This window comes from Branchiostoma floridae, chromosome 2 (genome assembly GCF_000003815.2).
Source record: "Branchiostoma floridae strain S238N-H82 chromosome 2, Bfl_VNyyK, whole genome shotgun sequence".
In the NCBI taxonomy this organism is placed as follows: Eukaryota; Metazoa; Chordata; class Leptocardii; order Amphioxiformes; family Branchiostomatidae; genus Branchiostoma; species Branchiostoma floridae.
Genome location: NC_049980.1, coordinates 20,981,419 through 21,003,166, shown reverse-complemented (window position 1 = coordinate 21,003,166; position 21,748 = coordinate 20,981,419). Strand labels below are relative to the sequence as shown.

Below are 21,748 nucleotides of genomic sequence, written 5' to 3'. Positions count from 1 at the left end.
CTTTTTTTAGGTTCGGTCGAGGACTACTTGGGTGGAGCCGAGAAACCCTCATCGCGGTCACAACAAATATCGAGTCAATGGAGCTGCGGAGAAGTGAGAGTGCGACAATTGGCTATGAAGAGCATCCAAGAGCGAGCACGACAGACGATGTAGAGTGTTTCTTTGCTGGACTTCACCGACACATGGGAAACACCTTTACCCTCAAGGAGTTGCATGCTCGATGGCCTACAGAAGTCAGGTATTTAAGTATCTTTTCAAACATTTACAGTATGGTCTTTTGTAAAATTATTGAAAGGTTTCATGTACTCACATTATACTTGCGACGTTCATTACAAATCACTTGTGGACAGGTCATTATGGGCAGTATGGGCACAATTCTTGTGTCCATGGCATGTATTATTTCACTTGAACAGGTTTGTAATTATTTATTTGTCTTTCACAGGGAATTCTCAAAGAGAATTGACCCGGACCTGCCTTTCTACTACTGGACAATCAGTGAGAGGTTCAGGGAAGCAGAAGACACTTACCCATCCTTCAATGATGACCCTGAGGATGGTCGTCTGCGCCTCCACCGACTGCGCATTTGTAGAAGGGAAGACGCTTCGATTTTCACAACTGCAAGGGGTGTCCTGCCGGTCAGGAACAGGGGGACAATCAGGCAGATACTGCACAGACCAGAAGTGCCACTGCCTGAGGTCCCAAATAGCTTGCCACCTGTTTAGAAGATTACTTTTAAACTGTTATATCCACATCCAGGGTTGGACAAGTCCAAAAGTTTTATTGTCCTAGCCAAGTGAAAGTGCTGATTGGGCAAGCTCATGTCCTACCCCACTTGCCCGATTTTTTGATGAGTGAGATTTTGATATAAATGTACTTTTTAGTCATGGTACCAAGCATTGTTTGTTTTTTTACAGAAGAAAGTGCCTGTAGCCACTTGTTTCCACCTGTCACCACTGTTGTATATATCTAAGTCTTTTATTTTATGTATGTTTACTTTTTATTCTGTATATGTATACTTGTAAAAGATGCTATTTTGTTGTAAGTGAGGAAAGAAGAGAACTCGGGTATAGACATTGTTGCAAGTGTTATACAGGTATTGACCTTATATGACAATCAGTTTTTGATCTTGAGACCACAGGTATATATAGACATTGTCGCAAGTGTTATACAGGTTTTTGCCTAGTTATGCTTTGAAGTATCCTTCTGTCAAACTAGTTATTGTATATATGAGGCAAGCACTGCGGATATTGTTTTCTTCAGAACCTTTAGTTTTATTGCTGAATGTATACTTAAAAGATGCTATTTTGTTGCAAGTCAAGAAAGAAGAGAACTCAGGTATATACATTGTTGCAAGTGTTATACTAGTTATTGTAACTAGTTATTGTAACTGTCAAACTAGTTATTGAACTTATGAGGCATGCTCTTCAGATTTTGTTTTCTTCAGAACCTTAAGTTTTATTACTCAATGATACTCATAAAAGATGTTATTTTGTTGCAAGTCAGGAAAGAGGAGAACATGTATAGTCCTAAGTGTTATACGGGTTCTGACCTTATAAGATATCAGTTTTTACCTTTCTCCAAGCAACCAACTGCCTAATCCAACCAGCGACCAATTTTTTTTGCAGTCGCAAAGTGGTATCGCCCTCCACTCAACAGCCAAAATTGGCCGCCAGGCAGCCATCAACCATTTTAGTTCAAGATATCTACCTTCATTCAAACACCAGATTCTAATTGTTAGACAAACACTGCCTACTTATGATAGAACAATAGTTTATCAAAACTGACTTAAATAAAATATAAGAGGACCACTGTCAACACAATAAGAAGTAAACTGTCAGTATTTTGAACCATTAAAATGTAAGAATGTTCCTGAACCTAGGTAATAGAATAAATGCTAAGTATATGAGTATGATGTGACATATTTTGGTCACAAAGTGTAGATTGTACCTATTATTGAAGCAATTACAGATAAAGATGGAAGGATGCCTACATGTGTACAGATAAGCTTGTTCCATAGTGATGTAGTTTTTGGAAAGATGCTTTTGGCATGGAACTTCCTCCTGAGAGGTGGGGTATGGAGGAAGAGAGGGTGATTTGCTTCCATATACATGTATAAAGAATTGGCAAAACGTGTCCTAGCTAAGAAAGTTAAGAGTGGAGGCACAAGCGAGTGACAAAATTCCCAATAAAACTACAGATCAAATCGAGTTGATGGGTTGTTGCCTCGTTATACTTTTTATACAATGACCGAATTGAACCTGTAGTCTGTTGCATCGCCTTCCCAACTTCCTCTCTTCACAATCTTCACCTTAACTTTGTACATGAATTTCTTTGCAGGGAAGCAGTAGGCATGAGTCAACTTGTGCATCACAATCTCAGTGATGGTACCATTTCTCATTGCTCTTGTCACTTTGGGGACTTTGGGGCCTGGGCAATAACCCACTATCTGCCAAGTGTTTTCTATGAACATTTCAAACACGATGGCATTCCTATCCTTGATATTGGTGGGCTCAAAGGCTAACTGGACTTTGACATCTTCTCCCTCCCTTCTCAATTTTTCACACTTATCTAGCACAGCCTGACAACTAGTATGCCACGTAGAGCCAACAACAGAAAAAATCTGCCCACTCATACGACTTGCAGCATGGTTATCTGTGTCTTCGTCTTCTTCCGACTCTGCATTTAGATCTTGGTCATCTGACTCCCCCCCATCTGAAGAAAAATGCAAGTCCTCCAAGCTACATACAAGAGGGTCTAGTTGTGATTCTGTTTGCATGTCGCAAAGTATTGGAGGTGACTGTACAGATTCAGACATCTGACAGTTGCAATGGTCAGGGTATGGTAGATTGGGGTCTACAGGCTGAATGTCTGTCTCGTACGGTAAGTCAGCCGGGATATCTGTCGTCACTGCTGGAAGTATGGAGGCTGCATAGTCTGTTGGCAGTATCTCTGTGTCCCAAAGAAGGGTACCTCTGGCCTGCTGCCTATCAGCATCTTTAGAACATTCGAACTGTAAGAAAAGCAGAATCTGCTTGGAGATGATTGTTCTGTAACTGTATAAGTTAACCCTGTTGCATTCCAAAACTCGGTCCATTCCAAAACATGATTTGAACTAACACGAAGTTGAATGCCAGCTGCATTCCAAGACGTTATCACTTGTCTGGGGGCTTACAGTTACACCGCAATCATCCTTCAGAGACACAGCTGGAGCCGCATAGTTCTGTTTACAACTTTTTATTCAGCAATCAACCAATATGTCACTATAACACAACACTTATTGTGTTGCTAACCAATTGTGTTGAAAAAAAGCCATTTCTAGTTAACTCCAAGTTCCAAGCATTATTATTTAAAGCTACCTAACAAGGGGGCTTCTACCCTATACATGTACATACTTCACAACATGTTCCATTCCACAATGGTTGTAGTGAAAAACAAGTTTTTGTAAATGCCTCAATCCTCAGACAGACATGATTTCTACTATTAGTAAAGATAGGTTTGTTTGACAAAGGTATGGGGTCGTGAAACTCTAGTATTTGTATTTTAAGAAAATAATTGAATATTGCTAACGAGTCTTCAGTAAAAAAAAAACTATCCCCTTCCAATACCCAAACACTGAAATGATGTAAAACCATTGACAGCAAATAATTTTTACAAATAAAGTGGCTGTGAAAAATCACCTTTCATATTATACACGTTTTTCAGTCCTATTCAAATACCCAGTAATACTGACTGAACGCTGAAAATACATCACTTTGTACCTTTTTTTCTGTGAAAATACTCGACAACAAAACAATAGCCGGTGTTGATGTAAAATGAAGAAATAACTATCACATACTAGTACATAAAACTATAATAGAACTCGATTTGAATCAGAGTTGAAAAGGAATAGTGCCACTGGAAAACATTTACAAAGTCGATACGTTACGTTACATGCCCCCTATAATTCGTAGCCTTTCTGTTGCTGTAAAATTTCGAACCATAAAAAATACTGGAGGTCCCTAAAAGATCTACGAAATAAAGTAAACCTTACATCAATGGTAGAACTAGACTTGATCCGTAGTTTCACTGGGGAAGTCACCCCGGCGAACAGGCTATCCAGGTTCCGATCAGGCATCAAGCACAGCCGGCGCACTGACGGCGGGTCGCCCGGTACTGCTATGTGACAGCGCCGTGTAACTACTTCGATGCACGAAACCCCCGAGAAATGGATTGGGAACTGGTGAGTGTTTACACAGCAAAGTAAAACTTCTGGAGCGTCCTGCAACAGCTTTGGTTCAACCGTAAACACTGTGTTTACGGGAGCTCCCGGGATGCTACCATCACCGGAACCCGCCATTTTTCAAATGATGACGTCACTGTTCGAGCGTATATATAGTTGAGACCGCGGTGCATCATGGGATATATGCAAATTCCCCCTGGGTCAGTCCTCTGTGTATCCCAACCCTTAGGAACCCTGCATGTAAGCTTAACCCATCTGGAGCAACCTATCAGAATCTACAAAACTAGCATCATTGTAGACTTTAGGAATAATTACCCTTATGTTTTTTGTGAAGTACATATAGTGCTATCATCAAATTAGTTTTAAATTTTTGGCATGAATGGTTCATTGTCTTAAGTATTTGTCGCGTAGATTTATCTTTAAAGGTTACTTAATGTGGCACTGTAGAATCTGCACTCATACACAACAAGCAGACAGTATAGCATGATAAATGCCAGTAGCATGTTTCTCACTTCATAACAATCTGTGCCATGGCAGTATTGTAGCACCTCATGTCCACATAGAATACTAAATGTATTGTGCACCAATCATCTGGTGGCAATGGTTTTTGGTTCCACATGTATAAGATTAACTAGAACATCCTGGTGGCTTGTATCATCTGACACAAGCTAGTTTTTTTTATTAGATTCATTTTTTTGAGTACTTATTGATTAAGATGATCACGATAAGTCTAGCCTATTGCAAAAACCATGGGGACATACTTTGACTTCTGTACCATGCCATACATGCATGTTCTTTCAGCCAAACACTTTGCACATGTGTGAACAAGTGTCCTTACCGGGAATAGTGCAGCTTGGTGCAGGCGGTTAGATCTGGGCCTGGTCAGAGAGGTCTGAATTTTCTGAGTAGGTGACATTGTTTGATTATGCAGATAACAAGAATAATTATGCATGAATGAAATAGGCAATGGCTACGAATGTTGAATTGACCATTTAGGGATATAATGGAAATATCGGTAACTGGATATTGGGAATATCTTTTTTGTATCCAAGAGTGTGCCCAATACACTGGTGCACTAGAATTTGTTCTAAATATGCTTGTTAGCATTGAATGCAGGTCTAGTTTGTACCCTTTATCACGGCACAAGTACTGATATTTGTAGTTCACATGGTTGATTTCTCTTCTGATGTTGGCATCTGTCACCATCTGATACCAAGCAGATGTCTGGAGGCTGAACATTTCATCTTTGTTCAGTATGGATATGGTTACAAGTAATGGAGAGGAACACAAGAAATCAACGTTAACATACTTTGATCTAGTAATTCATCATGTTTATGTCAATTTTTTTCTTCAAAGTTTTGCTTTATTGTTATAGGTCTTTAACGCATGGAGTTTAGCAATGTAGTTACCTGCACTGTACGGTGTACAATGTATGTACATATATGTGTTCCCGTACATGTAGGATTCATAGGTTTAAGTTTAAAAGAACACGTACTGGTATACATATGATCATTTTCACTCTTGAAACAGCTACATGCATTACACCCTTTATGTTCTGACACCCCAATGTTACGTTACCCCTAACCTGGCCCTAGCCCTAACATAGGGGTGTCACAACATAGGGGTGTCCCCTGTGTATGTCTGTTAGCTTTACATTGTGACCTGGGCACCATCTAACATAACATGTTTTTAAACTTAAGGACATGGATTTGCCATCAATATGCTGTGATGAGTCCCACACATCAACAAGGTGAATTGTTACAGGGTTTGGTTGAACTACATTGACCAGCATACCTAGTTTTTGTAAAAATGTACACCATTGTTTAAGAGAAATATTTGTTATGGCATAGATTAAATGATTTTGCTTGACAATGTTTTCTGACACTTTGCGATTGTACGTGTAGTAATGGATTCTGTTTTTGTTCTGCTAAATCATGTATTGCACACTTTTACCCTTGGTTGTTTGTAAGATTGGCAATAAAGATTCAATTGCATGGAAACTCATTGTTGGTTGAATTTTGTGGCCACACATTTCCGTATTGTGATCCTTGTAACCAATGCGGTAATTCTGTTTAACCACATTGTTAAAACATATACATGTGCTTGGTAGCAATTTTGATTCCGAGGACCGCAGTACTAGTATCAACCACCACTAGGCTTACCCTTAGCCTTCAACGCAGTGTTATTGCTTCCATATCTGCGTATTCCAGCATTGATGCACAAAATAGCACATAGTGACAGACAGTGTATTGAAGTTCCGCTATGCAGCGCAGCTGCACGAATGACGAAATCTTGAGATGTGTTTCACGTTTAAGATGACTTGCCAGGGTTGTTTCGGATTTGCCCAATTCTATGAAAAGCTGAGGACGTAAGTAAGACACAGTCGCACAAAACACAGCATTTATTTAACAATGTGTTGGTGCGTTTGTTTGTAGTGTGCGTTGCCATGGAGGAATAAGTCTTGTTTTCAAGATAGGCTTTGGATGAATGGAATTTCATAACAATGGACAGGATAGTTTACAGATTGATAGTTATTCAGCAATACGGACAGGATAGTTTGTGAATAGATGGCTTTTAGTACCAAAGGATAGTTTGTGAATGAATATCTTTCAGCACCATGGACAGGATAGTTTGTGAAAACATTTTTCAGCACCATGGACAGGATAGTTTGTGAATGAACAGTTTTCGGCACCATGGACAGGATAGTTTGTGAATGAATAGTTTTCAGCACCATGGACAGGATAGTTTGTGAATGAATAGCTTTCAGCACCATGGACAGGATAGTTTGTGAATGAATAGCTTTCAGCACAACGGACAGGATAGTTTGTAAGTATATGGTTGTAAGCAGGAAATGTGGCTGTCATAATACCCAATGTCGTCGGTCACCGCCTGACGACATTGTGTCTGTGTGTGTGTGTGTGTGTTTGTTTGTTTGTTTGTAGACTCGATAAGCTGTGATGAACGGATCCTAATGATATTCGGTATGTGGGTACGGTTCGGGAAAACAGGTCAAGTTTTATGATGCCCCCTAGCGGCTTTCTAAGGTGCTGGAATGGAATTATGGGTCTTGATATGCTGTGCTCGTGATTTTTAGTGGTAGATAGCTCTTGTAGCTTAAGAGTAAATTATGCCGTATCATAACAATACAATTGATGTCTTTGTCTTTCACTTGTCTTTATTTAAGCAATGAACATCTCCAACAGATAACATATATCGTCTCAACGAGTCGAGTTATTTGATGGAAAACCATGGTAACGTCAACAGCACCAACGCCTGGCGGGGCGTTACTTTGTGTAAATATAACTGTGTGCAGTTTATGTAACTCTAGGTAACACTAGTTCAAAACGTGGCGTTCCATGTGGTTCGGAAGAAGAGCGCTACGCATTTGTTTCTGCGTGGAAATTGTTCCTAGACATTTGAGGGTCAACCATGACAAATACTTCACTCTTCGTTCTGGTTACATGTACGTATATTCCGCCACCACAACGGTCTGTTAGGAACTTCGAAGAGTCTTTACTTGGCGCTGCCACATCGTTCGTCTCTTCCATCACGAAGACGTTTATCGCGATGACTGTCATGTTTCACCCAGTTCTTTTCCTTGGGATGACAACTCTCCAAACAGTAACGCTGTCGGCTTATTCCCACTCCATGGGAGTTTCTGGCTCGGACACATGGATAACAGTCTCTGAATAAACGCTCTGCTCCCAGTCCATCGGCTCAAATCCTGTTTCAGGCAGAAAGGAGGGAACAACGACTGTCGGCACGGCCGGGAAATGATAGTAGGACTGAGTGACAGGCCGCAGTGGGCGGAAAGGATCCGGGTAGTGTGGTGGGTGGAGCCGCGGATCCAGGGACGCAGAGATGTGCCTCTTAGCCAGACCCTTGTGAACTGGAAAGCGCCTCTTCTTCCCTGAGGATGTGTTACCTTCCTGTACAAAATTGATGATAACAAGGCTTGTGGAGCAACAAAAAAGTAGAAGTAAGACTCTTCAACTATTTACAGACTGTCACTCGGGTCCTACAATACTCGCTATGTCTGACTACTGAGTTTCCACCAAGTTAAACCGGAGTCATGGAATCATGCCCCCAAAATCAGGGAACAATAACGCTCTATTTCTAGTTCAAAGCTTACTCTTGATTTGTACAAAGGGAAACATCTTCCAAAGTGGTCTCAATAATGATAGTTAACACTGCTGTGATGTCGACTAACCGACTTTCAAATGTTATATAACACATTTACGTACCATAAAGGTGTCCATGACAACTTCGTCGGCTCGGGCTCGTTTGTTACCCATAATGTTTCAATATATCGCCCAGAGGCACCCACTAGGGGCCGAATCTACACGACCTCTTTCTTGTCCAAAAAGCTATCTGCTGCGAAAGAATCAGCACAATAGCGTTTCAATATATCGCCCAGAGGCACAGGCCCAGAGGTTTGTCGGATGCAGTGAGATAGTCTGGTACAGCCAGATGACCACACGCTGATCTGTTATCTGAAGGGTGATGCCAGTAACAGTGATGCTGCACCATAGCAACGATGATGGCAGGGTAACGTATATCTTCTCATGCAGACTGATTCGTTTGATGGAAAATAAAACTATCAAACTTAGATTACAGTAAGAACATCTGAACATTCCGAAGCAGTTCAGTATTATCATTTAAATCATAAGTACGCATAGATTGTGTCGAGAGGCGAAATTACATATTGCATTCGCGTTACGTTCTCCTGCTGTTGTTGGTAATAGAACAAGTCGTTGTCAGTAGGGAAGTATGGTAAGATATTGTTCTGGAACAGCTTAAGTTTAGCCTGGGTACCATCCGGGTACTCCTATGATCGCTTCTGCTAACGTTATCCGCCAGGGGAACTGTTTACTAGTATTCAAATCTTTTGGTGGTGACGTCAGTTAATGAGCGAATTAAGGAACTAAAGCGACTGTATATAGTGTAAGGAGCTAGAGCGACTGTATATAGTGTATAGCAATCTATCCGGATGGTACCCATGTATACATGTAACGGTAAATGATTGGACAACCACCATTATGACCGGTGTAAGGTATCTAAAGGTGTACATAACTACACATAGATGATGTAAATATAGACATCATTTAGATAATCAGACTATTTCATGGAGATATGAGATCTCCGAACTCTTGTTTGGTTAATAGATCGCTCTTCTGCCCAGAGAGAATGTTTTGGCCTTCTAGTGGCTGTCTTTGAGAAGGGGCGTTACCGTTGCAAACTTTGAAAAAGGATGAGGGCATGTTGATTTGATTGGTGATTCAAAATTCCATTTTTTAGCGGAAGTGTTTTTGGACCTGTCTTACTACATGTGGTGCACTGGAAGTGTTCATTCTTGCATGTTGAGATTTTTTAAGATTCATGTTTTGGGCTTAGGTGTGTCATTTTAAGCAGAAATGTTCCATTTTTGCACACGGGCGATTTGGCTGAAATATGCTGTATTTGCTCTCAAGCAAATGTCTGCCTTTCTAGTCTGATAGTTTTTTGGCAATATTTTCAGTGTATGTATTTGCTCATGTTGTAATGGATATAAATTCACGTGAACACCCTGTGGACAGCCTGTTTTCACTTAACAACTTGCCGACCCATCAGCTTGCTGCCAGTGATCAGTAAAGTTATGGAAAAAGTATGCCAAAAACAAATTCAAAGCTATCTCATCTCTAACGACATAATATCACAGAAACAACATGCATACAAGCAACACCACTCCACAGCCAGCGCTTTAGTACAAATGACTGATCACTGGCTAGGGGAAATAGACAAGGGAAATCTGGTCGGTGCAGTCTTGCTTGATTTTAGTGCCGCTTTTGACACTGTTAACCATGAAATATTGTTGGCCAAGTTAAAAAGCTATGGATTTGCAGATTCTGCTGTAGAATGGATGGAAAGCTATTTAACAAACAGGAGTCAGGCCGTCTACATTAACGGAGCCTTTTCAACTTACAAGGAGACCAAGTCCGGAGTTCCACAAGGGAGCTGCCTGGGTCCGTTGTTGTTTTGTCTCTATACTAATGACTTGGCCACCATAACAAAGAAAGCCGAACTAGTCATGTATGCCGATGACACTACTCCCTTTGCTTCCGCACCCAGTGCTAGAGCAGTAGAAAGTATCTTACAGTCAGATCTCACGCGCATCTGGGAATGGATACAAATAAATAAGCTTATTCTTAATGTCGGAAAGACAAAGTCCATACTCCTGGGCAGTCACCATAAACTAAAGCATAATCCAACACTGGATCTCACTGTAGGGGGGAAGAAAATAATGCAAGTTAGCCAAGCTGAACTCCTGGGTTACACAGTAGACCAACACCTATCCTGGAATTTGCATGCTAACAAGATCACAAGAAAGATGACAGGAGTCACAGCAACAATCAGGAAGTATAAAGATTACTTTCCTGAAGACACACTAAAACAGTAATCCAATCACTTGTACTTACGCATCTTGACTACTGTTCTGGGATACTTTCCTCAACAGCACAAACACAGCTAGACAGACTACAAATAATCCAAAACAGAGCTGCAAGGTTAGCCGCAAATACATCACACACAACAAGCTCAGAAGTGATACATGATCGACTATGTTGGCCGTCAGTTAAGGAAAGAATGTTTACAACAACAATCTGTGCCTTCCATAAGATAGTAACGACTAAAGAACCAAAATGTATGTATGACAACTTAAGAAATATAAACACCGCACATCACCACAACACAAGGCTATCACTAAGAGGAGGCTACGTACAACCTAAACCCCGTACAAATTCATTGACCAGAACATTTCAATACAGATGAATAAAGACCTACAACACACTCCCTACAAGTATTACAACAAAAAACCAGGAAGTATTTAAGAGTAAGTTAAGAGAGTGGGCAAAGGCACATAAAGACAAAAACCAGCCACTCACTTCATGGTGGTAAAAATGAAACCCATCTCTCGGTTCCAATTCTGTTTTGTTTTATTCATGATGTATCAATGACTATTATTATTATTATTTTTGCTATATGATTTATATGCTCTCAAATACTGTTTGTTTCAATACTTCAGTTCAAATTGTATTTGATTTACTATGATTTTGCTCGACCTCCGACCTCTCCCACTCCGTTTTTGAGTTGATATTACCAAGTTTCTGTTAATTCAATTGGACAATTTGTTGTATATATAAGAACTAAGTTGATTTATTTTATTTTACTTCACGTATGCAAATCACTGTTTTTCAGTTTACCATATGTTTGCTTTCTGTTGTTTCAAAGTTATAATTTGTATAATTTGTACATTTCTGTTGCAATTATTTCTGTATTGTTTTTAATGTGGACTCCAGGAAGACTAGTGTATTTCACTAATGGAGATCTAAATAAACCAAACCAAACCAAACCAAACAACTCCTCATCTGCTTAACGGTTATACGGGTAAGTGACAATAAAAAAAGCCCGACAGGCGTTCAGAAAATATTACGATCTTTCACCCTCAACATCTGCTTGAAGATTAGTTTATTGTTTCAGAAGAAGGTGTAGCAAACTTCTATACTAGTAGTCTCTTTCAGGAGGTAACTGTGTTATGTTTCAGATGCATGACTGGCATAAATCTCTTGTCTCTTTCTGAAAACTTTCAGCACCATGGACAGGATAGTTTGTGAATGAATAGCTTTCAGCACAACGGACAGGATAGTTTGTAAGTATATGGTTGTAAGCAGGAAATGTGGCTGTCAAAACACCCACTGTCGTCGGGCTCCGCCTGACGACATTGTGTCTGTGTGTGTGTGTGTGTGTTTGTTTGTTTGTTTGTTTGTTTGTAGACAACATAACTGGATAAGCTGTGATGAACGGATCCTAATGATATTCGGTATGTGGGTACGGTTCGGGAATACAGGTCAAGTTTTATGATGCCCCCTAGCGGCTTTCTAAGGTGCTGGAATGGAATTATGGGTCTTGATATTCTGTGGTCGTGATTTTCCGTGGTAGATAGCTCTTGTAGCTTAAGAGTAAATTATGCCGTATCATAACAATACAATTGATGTCTTTGTCTTTCACTTGCCTTTATTTAAGCAATGAACATCTTCAACAGATAACAGATATCGTCTCAACGAGTCGAGTTATTTGATGGAAAACCATGGTAACGTCAACAGCACCAACGCCTGGCGAGGCGTTACTTTGCGTAAATATAACTGTGTGCAGTTTATGTAACTCTAGGTAACACTAGTTCAAAACGTGGCGTTCCATGTGGTTCGGAAGAAGAGCGCTACGCATTTGTTTCTGCGTGGAAATTGTTCCTAGACATTTGAGGTTCAATCATGACAAATACTTCACTCTTCGTTCTGGTTACATGTACGTATATTCCGCCACCACGACGTTCTGTTAAGAACTTCGAAGAGTCTTTACTTGGCGCTGCCACATCGTTCGTCTCTTCCATCACGAAGACGTTTTTCGCGATGACTGCCATGTTTCACCCAGGCCAGTTCTTTTCCTTGGGATGACAACTCTCCAAACAGTAACGCTGTCGGCTTATTCCCACTCCATGGGAGTTTCTGGCTCGGACACATGGATAACAGTCTCTGAATAAACACTCTGCTCCCAGTCCATCGGCTCAAATCCTGTTTCAGGCAGAAAGGAGGGAACAACGACTGTCGGCACGGCCGGGAAATGATAGTAGAACTGGGTGACAGGCTGCAGTGGGCGGAAAGGATCCGGGTAGTGTGGTGGGTGGAGCCGAGGATCCAGGGACGCAGAGATGTGCCTCTTAGCCAGACCCTTGTGAACTGGAAAGCGCCTCTTCTTCCCTGAGGATGTGTAACCTTCCTGTACAAAAATGATGATAACAAGGCTTGTGGAGCAACAAAAAAGTAGAAGTAAGACTCTTCAACTATTTACAGACTGTCACTCGGGTCCTACAATACTCGCTATGTCTGACTACTGAGTTTCCACCAAGTTAAACCGGAGTCATGGAATCATGCCCTCAAAATCATTTTCAGGGAACAATAACGCTCTATATCTAGTTCAAAGCTTACTCTTGATTTGTACAAAGGGAAACATCTTCCAAAGTGGTCTCAATAATGATAGTTAACACTGCTGTGATGTCGACTAACCGACTTTCAAATGTTATATAACGCATTTACGTACCATAAAGGTGTCCATGACAACTTCGTCGGCTCGGGCTCGTTTGTTACCCATAATGTTTCAATATATCGCCCAGAGGTTTGGCGGATGCAGTGAGATAGTCTGGTACAGCCAGATGACCACACGCTGATCTGTTATCTGAAGGGTGATGCCAGTAACAGTGATGCTGCACCATAGCAACGATGATGGCAGGGTAACGTATATCTTCTCATGCAGACTGATTCGTTTGATGGAAAATAAAACTATCAAACTTAGATTACAGTAAGAACATCTGACCATTCCGAAGCAGTTCATAATTATCATTTAAATCATAAGTACGCATAGATTGTGTCGAGAGGCGAAATTACGTATTGCATTCGCGTTACGTTCTCCTGCTGTTGTTGGTAATAGAACAAGTCGTTGTCAGTAGGGAAGTATGGTAAGATATTGTTCTGGAACAGCTCACGTTTAGCCTGGGTACCATGCGGGTACTCCTATGATCGCTTCTGCTAACGTTATTCGTCAGGGGAACTGTTTACTAGTATTCAAATCTTTTGGTGGTGACGTCAGTTAATGAGCGAATTAAGGAACTACAGCGACTGTATATAGTGTAAGGGACTAGAGCGACTGTATATAGTGTAAGGGACTAGAGCGACTGTATATAGTGCATAGCAATCTATCCGGATGGTACCCATGTAACGGTAAAAGATTGGACAACCACCATTGTGACCGGTGTAAGTTGTACATAGCCAAACATAGATGATGTAAATGTGGACGTCATTTACATAATCAGACTATTTCATGGAGATATGAGATTTCCGAACTCTTGTTTGGTTAGTAGATCGCTCTTCTGCCCAGAGAAAAAGTTTTGGCCTTCTAGCAGCTGTCTTTGAGAAGGGACGTTTCCGTTGCAAACTTTGAAAGAGGATGAGACATGTTGATTTGATTATATGGATGACGTCCTCTGGAAACTCTTAAAAAAAGATACCTTCATTATTAGACTGAACATATAAATGGTATACCGAACAATTGCGTCTTCATTTTTGTTCTTTCACATCTTCTTCTTTGACCTTGGAATTTAAGTTGGCATTCTATGACAATAGTATACGTTTTTACATTTCAGCCATACCACTGCCGCACCACTGCCGCAGCACTAACATATACATGTGCTTGGTAGCAATTTTGATTCGGAGGACCGCAGTACTAGTATCAACCACCCCTAGGCTTACCCTTAGCCTTCAACGCAGTGTATTGCTTCCTTATGATATCTGCGTATTCCAGCATGGAGGCATAAAATAGCACATCTGATAGACGGTGTGTTCAAGTTCCGCTAGGCAGCGCAGCTGTACGAATGACGAAATCTTGAGATGTGTTTCACGTTTTAGATTACTTGCCAGGCTTATTTCGGATTTGCGCAATTCTATGAAAAGCTGAGGACGTAAAGTAAGACAAACAGTCACACAAAACACAGCATTTATTTAACAATGTGTTGGTGCGTTTGTTTGTAGTGTGCGTTGCCATGGACGAAGAAGTCTGTTTGGTTGTCGAGATAGGCTTGGATGAATGGAATTTCATAACAATGGATTGATAGTTATTCAGCACTACGGACAGGATAGTTTGTGAATGAATAGCTTTCAGAACCTTGGACAGGATAGTTTGTGCATGAATAAATAGTTTTCAGCAGCATGGACAGGAGAGTTTGTGAATGAATAGTTTTCAGCACCATGGACAGGATTGTTTGTGAATGAATAGCTTTCAGCACAACGGACAGGATAGTTTGTAAGTATATGGTTGTAAGCAGGAAATGTGGCTGTCATAATACCCAATGTCGTCGGTCCCCGCCTGACGACATTGTGTCTGTGTGTGTGTTTGTTTGTTTGTTTGTTTGTTTGTAGACAGCATAACTCGATAAGCTGTTATGAACGGATCCTAATGATATTCGGTATGTGGGTACGGTTAGGCAAAACAGGTCAAGTTTTATGATGCCCCCTAGCGGCTTTCTAAGGTGCTGGAATGGAATTATGGGTCTTGATATGCTGTGGTCGTGATTTTTAGTGGTACGTAGCTCTTGTAGCTTAAGAGTAAATTATACCGTATCATAACAATACAATTGATGTCTTTGTCTTTCACTTGCCTTTATTTAAGCAATGAACATCTTCAACAGATAACATATATCGTCTCAACGAGTCGACTTATTTGATGGAAAAGCATGGTAACGTCAACAGCACCAACGCCTGGCGGGGCGTTACTTTGCGTAAATATAACTGTGTGCAGTTTATGTAACTCTAGGTAACACTAGTTCAAAACGTGACGTTCCATGTGGTTCGGAAGAAGAGCGCTACGTATTTGTTTCTGCGTGGAAATTGTTCCTAGACATTTGAGGGTCAACCATGACAAATACTTCACTCTTTGTTCTGGTTACATGTACGTATATTCCGCCACCACAACGTTCTGTTAAGAACTTCGAAGAGTCTTTACTTGGCGCTGCCACATCTTTCGTCTCTTCCATCACAGAGACGTTTGTCGCGATGACTCTCATGTTTCACCCAGTTCTTTTCCTTGGGATGACAACTCTCCAAACAGTAACGCTGTCGGCTTATTCCCACTCCATGGGAGTTTCTGGCTCTGACACATGGATAACAGTCTATGAATAAACACTCTGCTCCCAGTCCATCGGCTCAAATCCTGTTTCAGGCAGAAAGGAGGGAACAACGACTGTCGGCACGGCCGGGAAATGATAATAGAACTGGGTGACAGGCCGCAGTCGGCGGAAAGGATCCGGGTAGTGTGGTGGGTGGAGCCGCGGATCCAGGGACGCAGAGATGTGCCTCTTAGCCAGACCCTTGTGAACTGGAAAGCGCCTCTTCTTCCCTGAGGATGTGTTAGCTTCCTGTACAAAAATGATGATAACAAGGCTTGTGGAGTAACACAAAAGTAGAAGTAAGACTCTTCAACTATTTACAGACTGTCACTCGGGTCCTACAATACTCGCTATGTCTGACTACTGAGTTTCCACCAAGTTAAACCGGAGTCATGGAATTATACCATCCAAAGCTTTTTCAGGGAACAATAACGTTCTATTTCTAGTTCAAAGCTATTGTACAAAGGAAAACATCTTCCAAAGTGGTCTCAATAATGATAGTAAACACTGCTGTGATGTCGACTAACCTACTTTCAAATGTTATATAACACATTTACGTACCATAAAGGTGTCCATGACAACTTCGTCGGCTCGGGCTCGTTTGTTACCCATAATGTTTCAATATATCGCCCAGAGGTTTGTCGGATGCAGTGAGATAGTCTGGTACAGCGGCCAGATGACCACACGCTGATCTGTTATCTGAAGGGTGATGCCAGTAACAGTGATGCTGCACCATAGCAACAATGATGGCAGGGTAATGTATATCTTCTCATGCAGACTGATTCGTTTGATGGAAAATAAAACTATCAAACTTAAATACAGTAGGAACATCTGACCATTCCGAAGCAGTTCAGAATCATAATTTGAATCATAGGTACGCATAGTTTGTGTTCAGAGGGCGAAATTACAAATTGCATTCGCGTTACGTTCTCCTGCTGTTGTTGGTAATAGAACAAGTCGTTGTCAGTAGGGAAGTATGGTAAGATATTGTTCTGGAACAGCTCAAGTTTAGCCTGAGTACCATCCGGGTACTCCTATGATCGCTTCTGCTAACGTTATTCGTCAGGGAAACTGTTTACTAGCATTCAAATCTTTTGGTGGTGACGTCAGTTAATGAGCGAATTAAGGAACTAAAGCGACTGTATATAGTGTAAGGAACTGGAGCGACTGTATATAGTGCATAGCAATCTATCCGGATGGTACCCATGTATACATGTAACGGTAAATGGTCGGACAACCACCATTATGACCGGTGTAAGGTATCTAAAGGTGTACATAACCAAACATAGATGATGTAAATGTAGACGTCATTTACATAATCAGACTATTTCATGGAGGTATATGATCTCCGAACTCTTGTTTGGTTAGTAGATCACTCTTCTGCCCAGAGAGAAAGTTTTGGCCTTCTATATCTAGTGGCTGTCTTTGAGAAGGGGCGTTTCCGTTGCAAACTTTGAAAGAGCATGAGGGCACGTTGATTTGATTGGTGATTCAAAATTTCATTTTTAGCGGAAGTGTTTTTGGACTGGTCTTTCTACATGTGGTGCACTGGAAGTGTTCATTCTTGTATGTTGACATTTTTTAAGATTCATGTTTTGGGCTTAAGTGTGTCATTTTAAGCAGAAATGTTCGATTTTTGCACACGGGCGATTTGGCTGAAATATGCTGTATTTGCTCTCAAGCAAATGTCTGCCTTTCTAGTCTGATAGTTTTTTTGGCAATATTTGCAGTGTATGTATTTGCTCATGTTGTAATGGATATAAATTTATGTGAACATCCTGTGGACAGCCTGTTTTCATTTAACAACTCCTCATCTGCTTAACGGTTATACGGATAAGTGACAATAAAAAAAGCCCGACAGTAGTTCAGAAAATATTACGATCTTTCACCCCCAACATCTGCTTGAAGATTAGTTTATTGTTTCAGAAGAAGGTGTAGCAAACGTCTATACTAGTAGTCTCTTTCAGGAGGTAACTGTGTTACGTTTCAGATGCATGACTGGCATAAATCTCTTGTCTCTTTCTGAAAACTTTCAGCACCATGGACAGGACAGTTTGTGAATGAACAGTTTTCAGCACCATGGACAGGAGAGTTTGTGAATGAATAGCTTTCAGCACCATGGACAGGATAGTTTGTGTATGAATAGCTTTCAGCACCATGGACAGGATAGTTTGTGAATGAACAGTTTTCAGCACCATGGACAGGATAGTTTGTGAATGAACAGTTTTCAGCACCATGGACAGGATAGTTTGTGAATGAACAGTTTTCAGCACCATGGACAGGATAGTTTGTGAATGAGCAGTTTTCAGCACCATGGACAGGATAGTTTGTGAATGAATAGTTTCAAGCACCATGGACAGGATAGTTTGTGAATGAATAGTTTTCAGCACCATGGACAGGATAGTTTGTGAATGAATAGTTTTCAGCACCATGGACAGGATAGTTTGTGTATGAATAGCTTTCAGCGCCATGGACAGGATAGTTTGTGTATGAATAGCTTTCAGCACCATGGACAGGATAGTTTGTAAGTATATGGTTGTAAGCAGGAAATGTGGCTGTCAAAAATTCCCAATGTCGTCGGTCACCGCCTGACGACATTGTGTCTGTGTGTTTGTTTGTTTGTTTGTTTGTTTGTTTGTAGACAGCATAACTCGATAAGCTGTGATGAACGGATCCTAATGATATTCGGTATGTGGGTACGGTTCGGGAAAACAGGTCAAGTTTTATGAACAGGTCAAGTTTTATGATGCCCCCTAACGGCTTTCTAAGGTGCTGGAATGGAATTATGGGTCTTGATATGCTGTGCTCATGATTTTCAGTGGTACATAGCTCTTGTAGCTTAAGAGTAAATTATGCCGTATCATAACAATACAATTGATGTCTTTGTCTTTCACTTGCCTTTATTTAAGCAATGAACATCTTCAACAGATAACAGATATCGTCTCAACGAGTCGAGTTATTTGATGGAAAACCATGGTAACGTCAACGGCACCAACGCCTGGCGAGGCGTTACTTTGCGTAAATATAACTGTGTGCAGTTTATGTAACTCTAGGTAACACTAGTTCAAAACGTGGCGTTCCATGTGGTTCGGAAGAAGAGCGCTACGTATTTGTTTCTGCGTGGAAATTGTTCCTAGACATCTGAGGTTCAATCATGACAAATACTTCACTCTTCGTTCTGGTTACATGTACGTATATTCCGCCACCACAACGTTCTGTTAAGAACTTCGAAGAGTCTTTACTTGGCGCTGCCACATCGTTCGTCTCTTCCATCACGGAGACGTTTGTCGCGATGACTGCCATGTTTCACCCAGTTCTTTTCCTTGGGATGACAACTCTCCAAACAGTAACGCTGTCGGCTTATTCCCACTCCATGGGAGTTTCTGGCTCTGACACATGGATAACAGTCTCTGAATAAACACTCTGCTCCCAGTCCATCGGCTCAAATCCTGTTTCAGGCAGAAAGGAGGGAACAACGACTGTCGGCACGGCCGGGAAATGATAGTAGGACTGAGTGACAGGCCGCAGTGGGCGGAAAGGATCCGGGTAGTGTGGTGGGTGGAGCCGAGGATCCAGGGACGCAGAGATGTGCCTCTTAGCCAGACCCTTGTGAACTGGAAAGCGCCTCTTCTTCCCTGAGGATGTGTTAGCTTCCTGTACAAAAATGATGAATACAAGGCTTGTGGAGCAACAAAAAAGTAGAAGTAAGACTCTTCAACTATTTACAGACTGTCACTCGGGTCCTAGAATACTCGCTATGTCTGACTACTGAGTTTCCACCAAGTTAAACCGGAGTCATGGCATCATGCCCTCAAAATCATTTTCAGGGAACAATAACGCTCTATTTCTAGTTCAAAGCTTACTCTTGATTTGTACAAAGGGAAACATCATCCAAAGTGGTCTCAATAATGATAGTTAACACTGCTGTGATGTCGACTAACCTACTTTCAAATGTTATATAACACATTTACGTACCATAAAGGTGTCCATGACAACTTCGTCGGCTCGGGCTCGTTTGTTACCCATAATGTTTCAATATATCGCCCAGAGGTTTGTCGGATGCAGTGAGATAGTCTGGTACAGCCAGATGACCACACGCTGATCTGTTATCTGAAGGGTGATGCCAGTAACAGTGATGCTGCACCATAGCAACGATGATGGCAGGGTAACGTATATCTTCTCATGCAGACTGATTCGTTTGATGGAAAATAAAACTATCAAACTTAGATTACAGTAAGAACATCTGACCATTCCGAAGCAGTTCAGAATTATCATTTAAATCATAAGTACGCATAGATTGTGTCGAGAGGCGAAATTACAAATTGCATTCGCGTTACGTTCTCCTGCTGTTGTTGGTAATAGAACAAGTCGTTGTCAGTAGGGAAGTATGGTAAGATATTGTTCTGGAACAGCTCAAGTTTAGCCTGGGTACCATCCGGGTACTCCTATGATCACTTCTGCTAACGTTATCCGACAGGGGAACTGTTTCTACTAGTATTCAAATCTTTGGGTGGTGACGTCAGTTAATGAGCGAATTAAGGAACTACAGCGACTGTATATAGTGTAAGGGACTAGAGCGACTGTATATAGTGTAAGGGACTAGAGCGACTGTATATAGTGCATAGCAATCTATCCGGATGGTACCCATGTAACGGTAAAGGATTGGACAACCACCATTATGACCGGTGTAAGGTATCTAAAGGTGTACATAACCAAACATAGATGATGTAAATGTAGACGTCATTTACATAATCAGACTATTTCATGGAGATATATGATCTCCGAATTCTTGTTTGGTTAGTAGATCACTCTTCTGCCCAGAGAGAAAGTTTTGGCCTTCTATATCTAGCGGCTGTCTTTGAGAAGGGGCGTTTCCGTTGCAACCTTTGAAAGAGCGTGAGGGCATGTTGATTTGATTGGTGATTCAAAATTCCATTTTTTAGCGGAAGTGTTTTTGGACTGGTCTTTCTACATGTGGTGCACTGGAAGTGTTCATTCTTGCATTCTTACGATTCATGTTTTGGGCTTAAGTGTGTCATTTTAAGCAGAAATGTTCGATTTTTGCACACGGGCGATTTGGCTGAAATATGCTGTATTTGCTCTCAAGCAAATGTCTGCCTTTCTAGTCTGATAGTTTTTTTGGCAATATTTGCAGTGTATGTATTTGCTCATGTTGTAATGGATATAAATTTATGTAAACATCCTGTGGACAGCCTGTTTTCATTTAACAACTCCTCATCTGCTTAACGGTTATACGGGTAAGTGACAATAAAAAAAGCCCGACAGAAGTTCAGAAAATAATACGATCTTTCACCCCCAACATCTGCTTGAAGATTAGTTTATTGTTTCAGAAGAAGGTGTAGCAAACTTCTATACTAGTAGTCTCTTTCAGGAAGTAACTGTGTTATGTTTCAGGTGCATGACTGGCATAAATCTCTTTCTGAAAACTGGCGAAAATTTATGCTCGCGCAAACTAAAAAAATTTCAGTTGGGACGATTACAGAACATGGAACTACCTGGGATTTGCTATAACAATCTTTTTCAGTATCTCTATGCGCCCCCTGTCTGATAAGACCGGTATGTCAGCGAAACCACCGAGTTGAAAGCTGTATTTAGATCTGAATAAGTTTCGAGAACATTAACTGTTCGATCTTATTAGACGTATCATATCTTATCAGAGATACGATGCGTCGTTATTTTTTATCAACTTGTTGAAAGCTTTTTTTTTTAACAAAACGAGGTTGATTTCAGAACCTGTACAGTGCCTCTCCGATTGGGCTACA

At 41.0% G+C, this 21,748-nt stretch overlaps 5 protein-coding genes and 1 long non-coding RNA gene across 6 annotated transcripts; 1 reads left to right on the top strand and 5 right to left on the bottom strand.

The window, feature by feature from the left end:
- Positions 1-14: 14 nt before the first annotated feature.
- LOC118409894 lies at positions 15-1,941 on the top strand. Its single transcript, XM_035811269.1, has 2 exons — positions 15-238; positions 443-1,941. Exons 1-2 carry the CDS (start codon positions 78-80, stop codon positions 720-722), a joined length of 441 nt encoding a protein of 146 aa, XP_035667162.1. The 5' UTR covers positions 15-77; the 3' UTR covers positions 723-1,941.
- Positions 1,942-2,004: 63 nt separating this feature from the next.
- Positions 2,005-4,350, bottom strand: LOC118409893. Its single transcript, XM_035811268.1, has 2 exons — positions 4,031-4,350; positions 2,005-3,010 (listed from the first exon to the last, which is right to left on the bottom strand). The coding sequence occupies exons 1-2, from the start codon at positions 4,334-4,336 to the stop codon at positions 2,237-2,239; spliced, it is 1,080 nt and encodes a 359-aa protein (XP_035667161.1). The 5' UTR covers positions 4,337-4,350; the 3' UTR covers positions 2,005-2,236.
- A 3,026-nt stretch (positions 4,351-7,376) lies between these two features.
- Positions 7,377-8,539, bottom strand: LOC118410656. The gene is made up of 2 exons (XM_035812459.1): positions 8,464-8,539; positions 7,377-8,148 (listed from the first exon to the last, which is right to left on the bottom strand). The coding sequence occupies exons 1-2, from the start codon at positions 8,512-8,514 to the stop codon at positions 7,855-7,857; spliced, it is 345 nt and encodes a 114-aa protein (XP_035668352.1). The 5' UTR covers positions 8,515-8,539; the 3' UTR covers positions 7,377-7,854.
- Positions 8,540-12,689: 4,150 nt separating this feature from the next.
- LOC118410657 lies at positions 12,690-13,626 on the bottom strand. Its single transcript, XM_035812460.1, has 2 exons — positions 13,349-13,626; positions 12,690-13,027 (listed from the first exon to the last, which is right to left on the bottom strand). The coding sequence occupies exons 1-2, from the start codon at positions 13,397-13,399 to the stop codon at positions 12,734-12,736; spliced, it is 345 nt and encodes a 114-aa protein (XP_035668353.1). The 5' UTR covers positions 13,400-13,626; the 3' UTR covers positions 12,690-12,733.
- A 1,814-nt stretch (positions 13,627-15,440) lies between these two features.
- On the bottom strand, positions 15,441-16,848 carry LOC118404188. The gene is made up of 2 exons (XR_004829760.1): positions 16,527-16,848; positions 15,441-16,214 (listed from the first exon to the last, which is right to left on the bottom strand). It is a non-coding gene; the product is annotated as an uncharacterized LOC118404188 (long non-coding RNA).
- A 2,098-nt stretch (positions 16,849-18,946) lies between these two features.
- On the bottom strand, positions 18,947-20,424 carry LOC118410295. The gene is made up of 2 exons (XM_035811855.1): positions 19,941-20,424; positions 18,947-19,619 (listed from the first exon to the last, which is right to left on the bottom strand). The coding sequence occupies exons 1-2, from the start codon at positions 19,989-19,991 to the stop codon at positions 19,326-19,328; spliced, it is 345 nt and encodes a 114-aa protein (XP_035667748.1). The 5' UTR covers positions 19,992-20,424; the 3' UTR covers positions 18,947-19,325.
- Between the last annotated feature and the right edge of the window lie 1,324 nt (positions 20,425-21,748).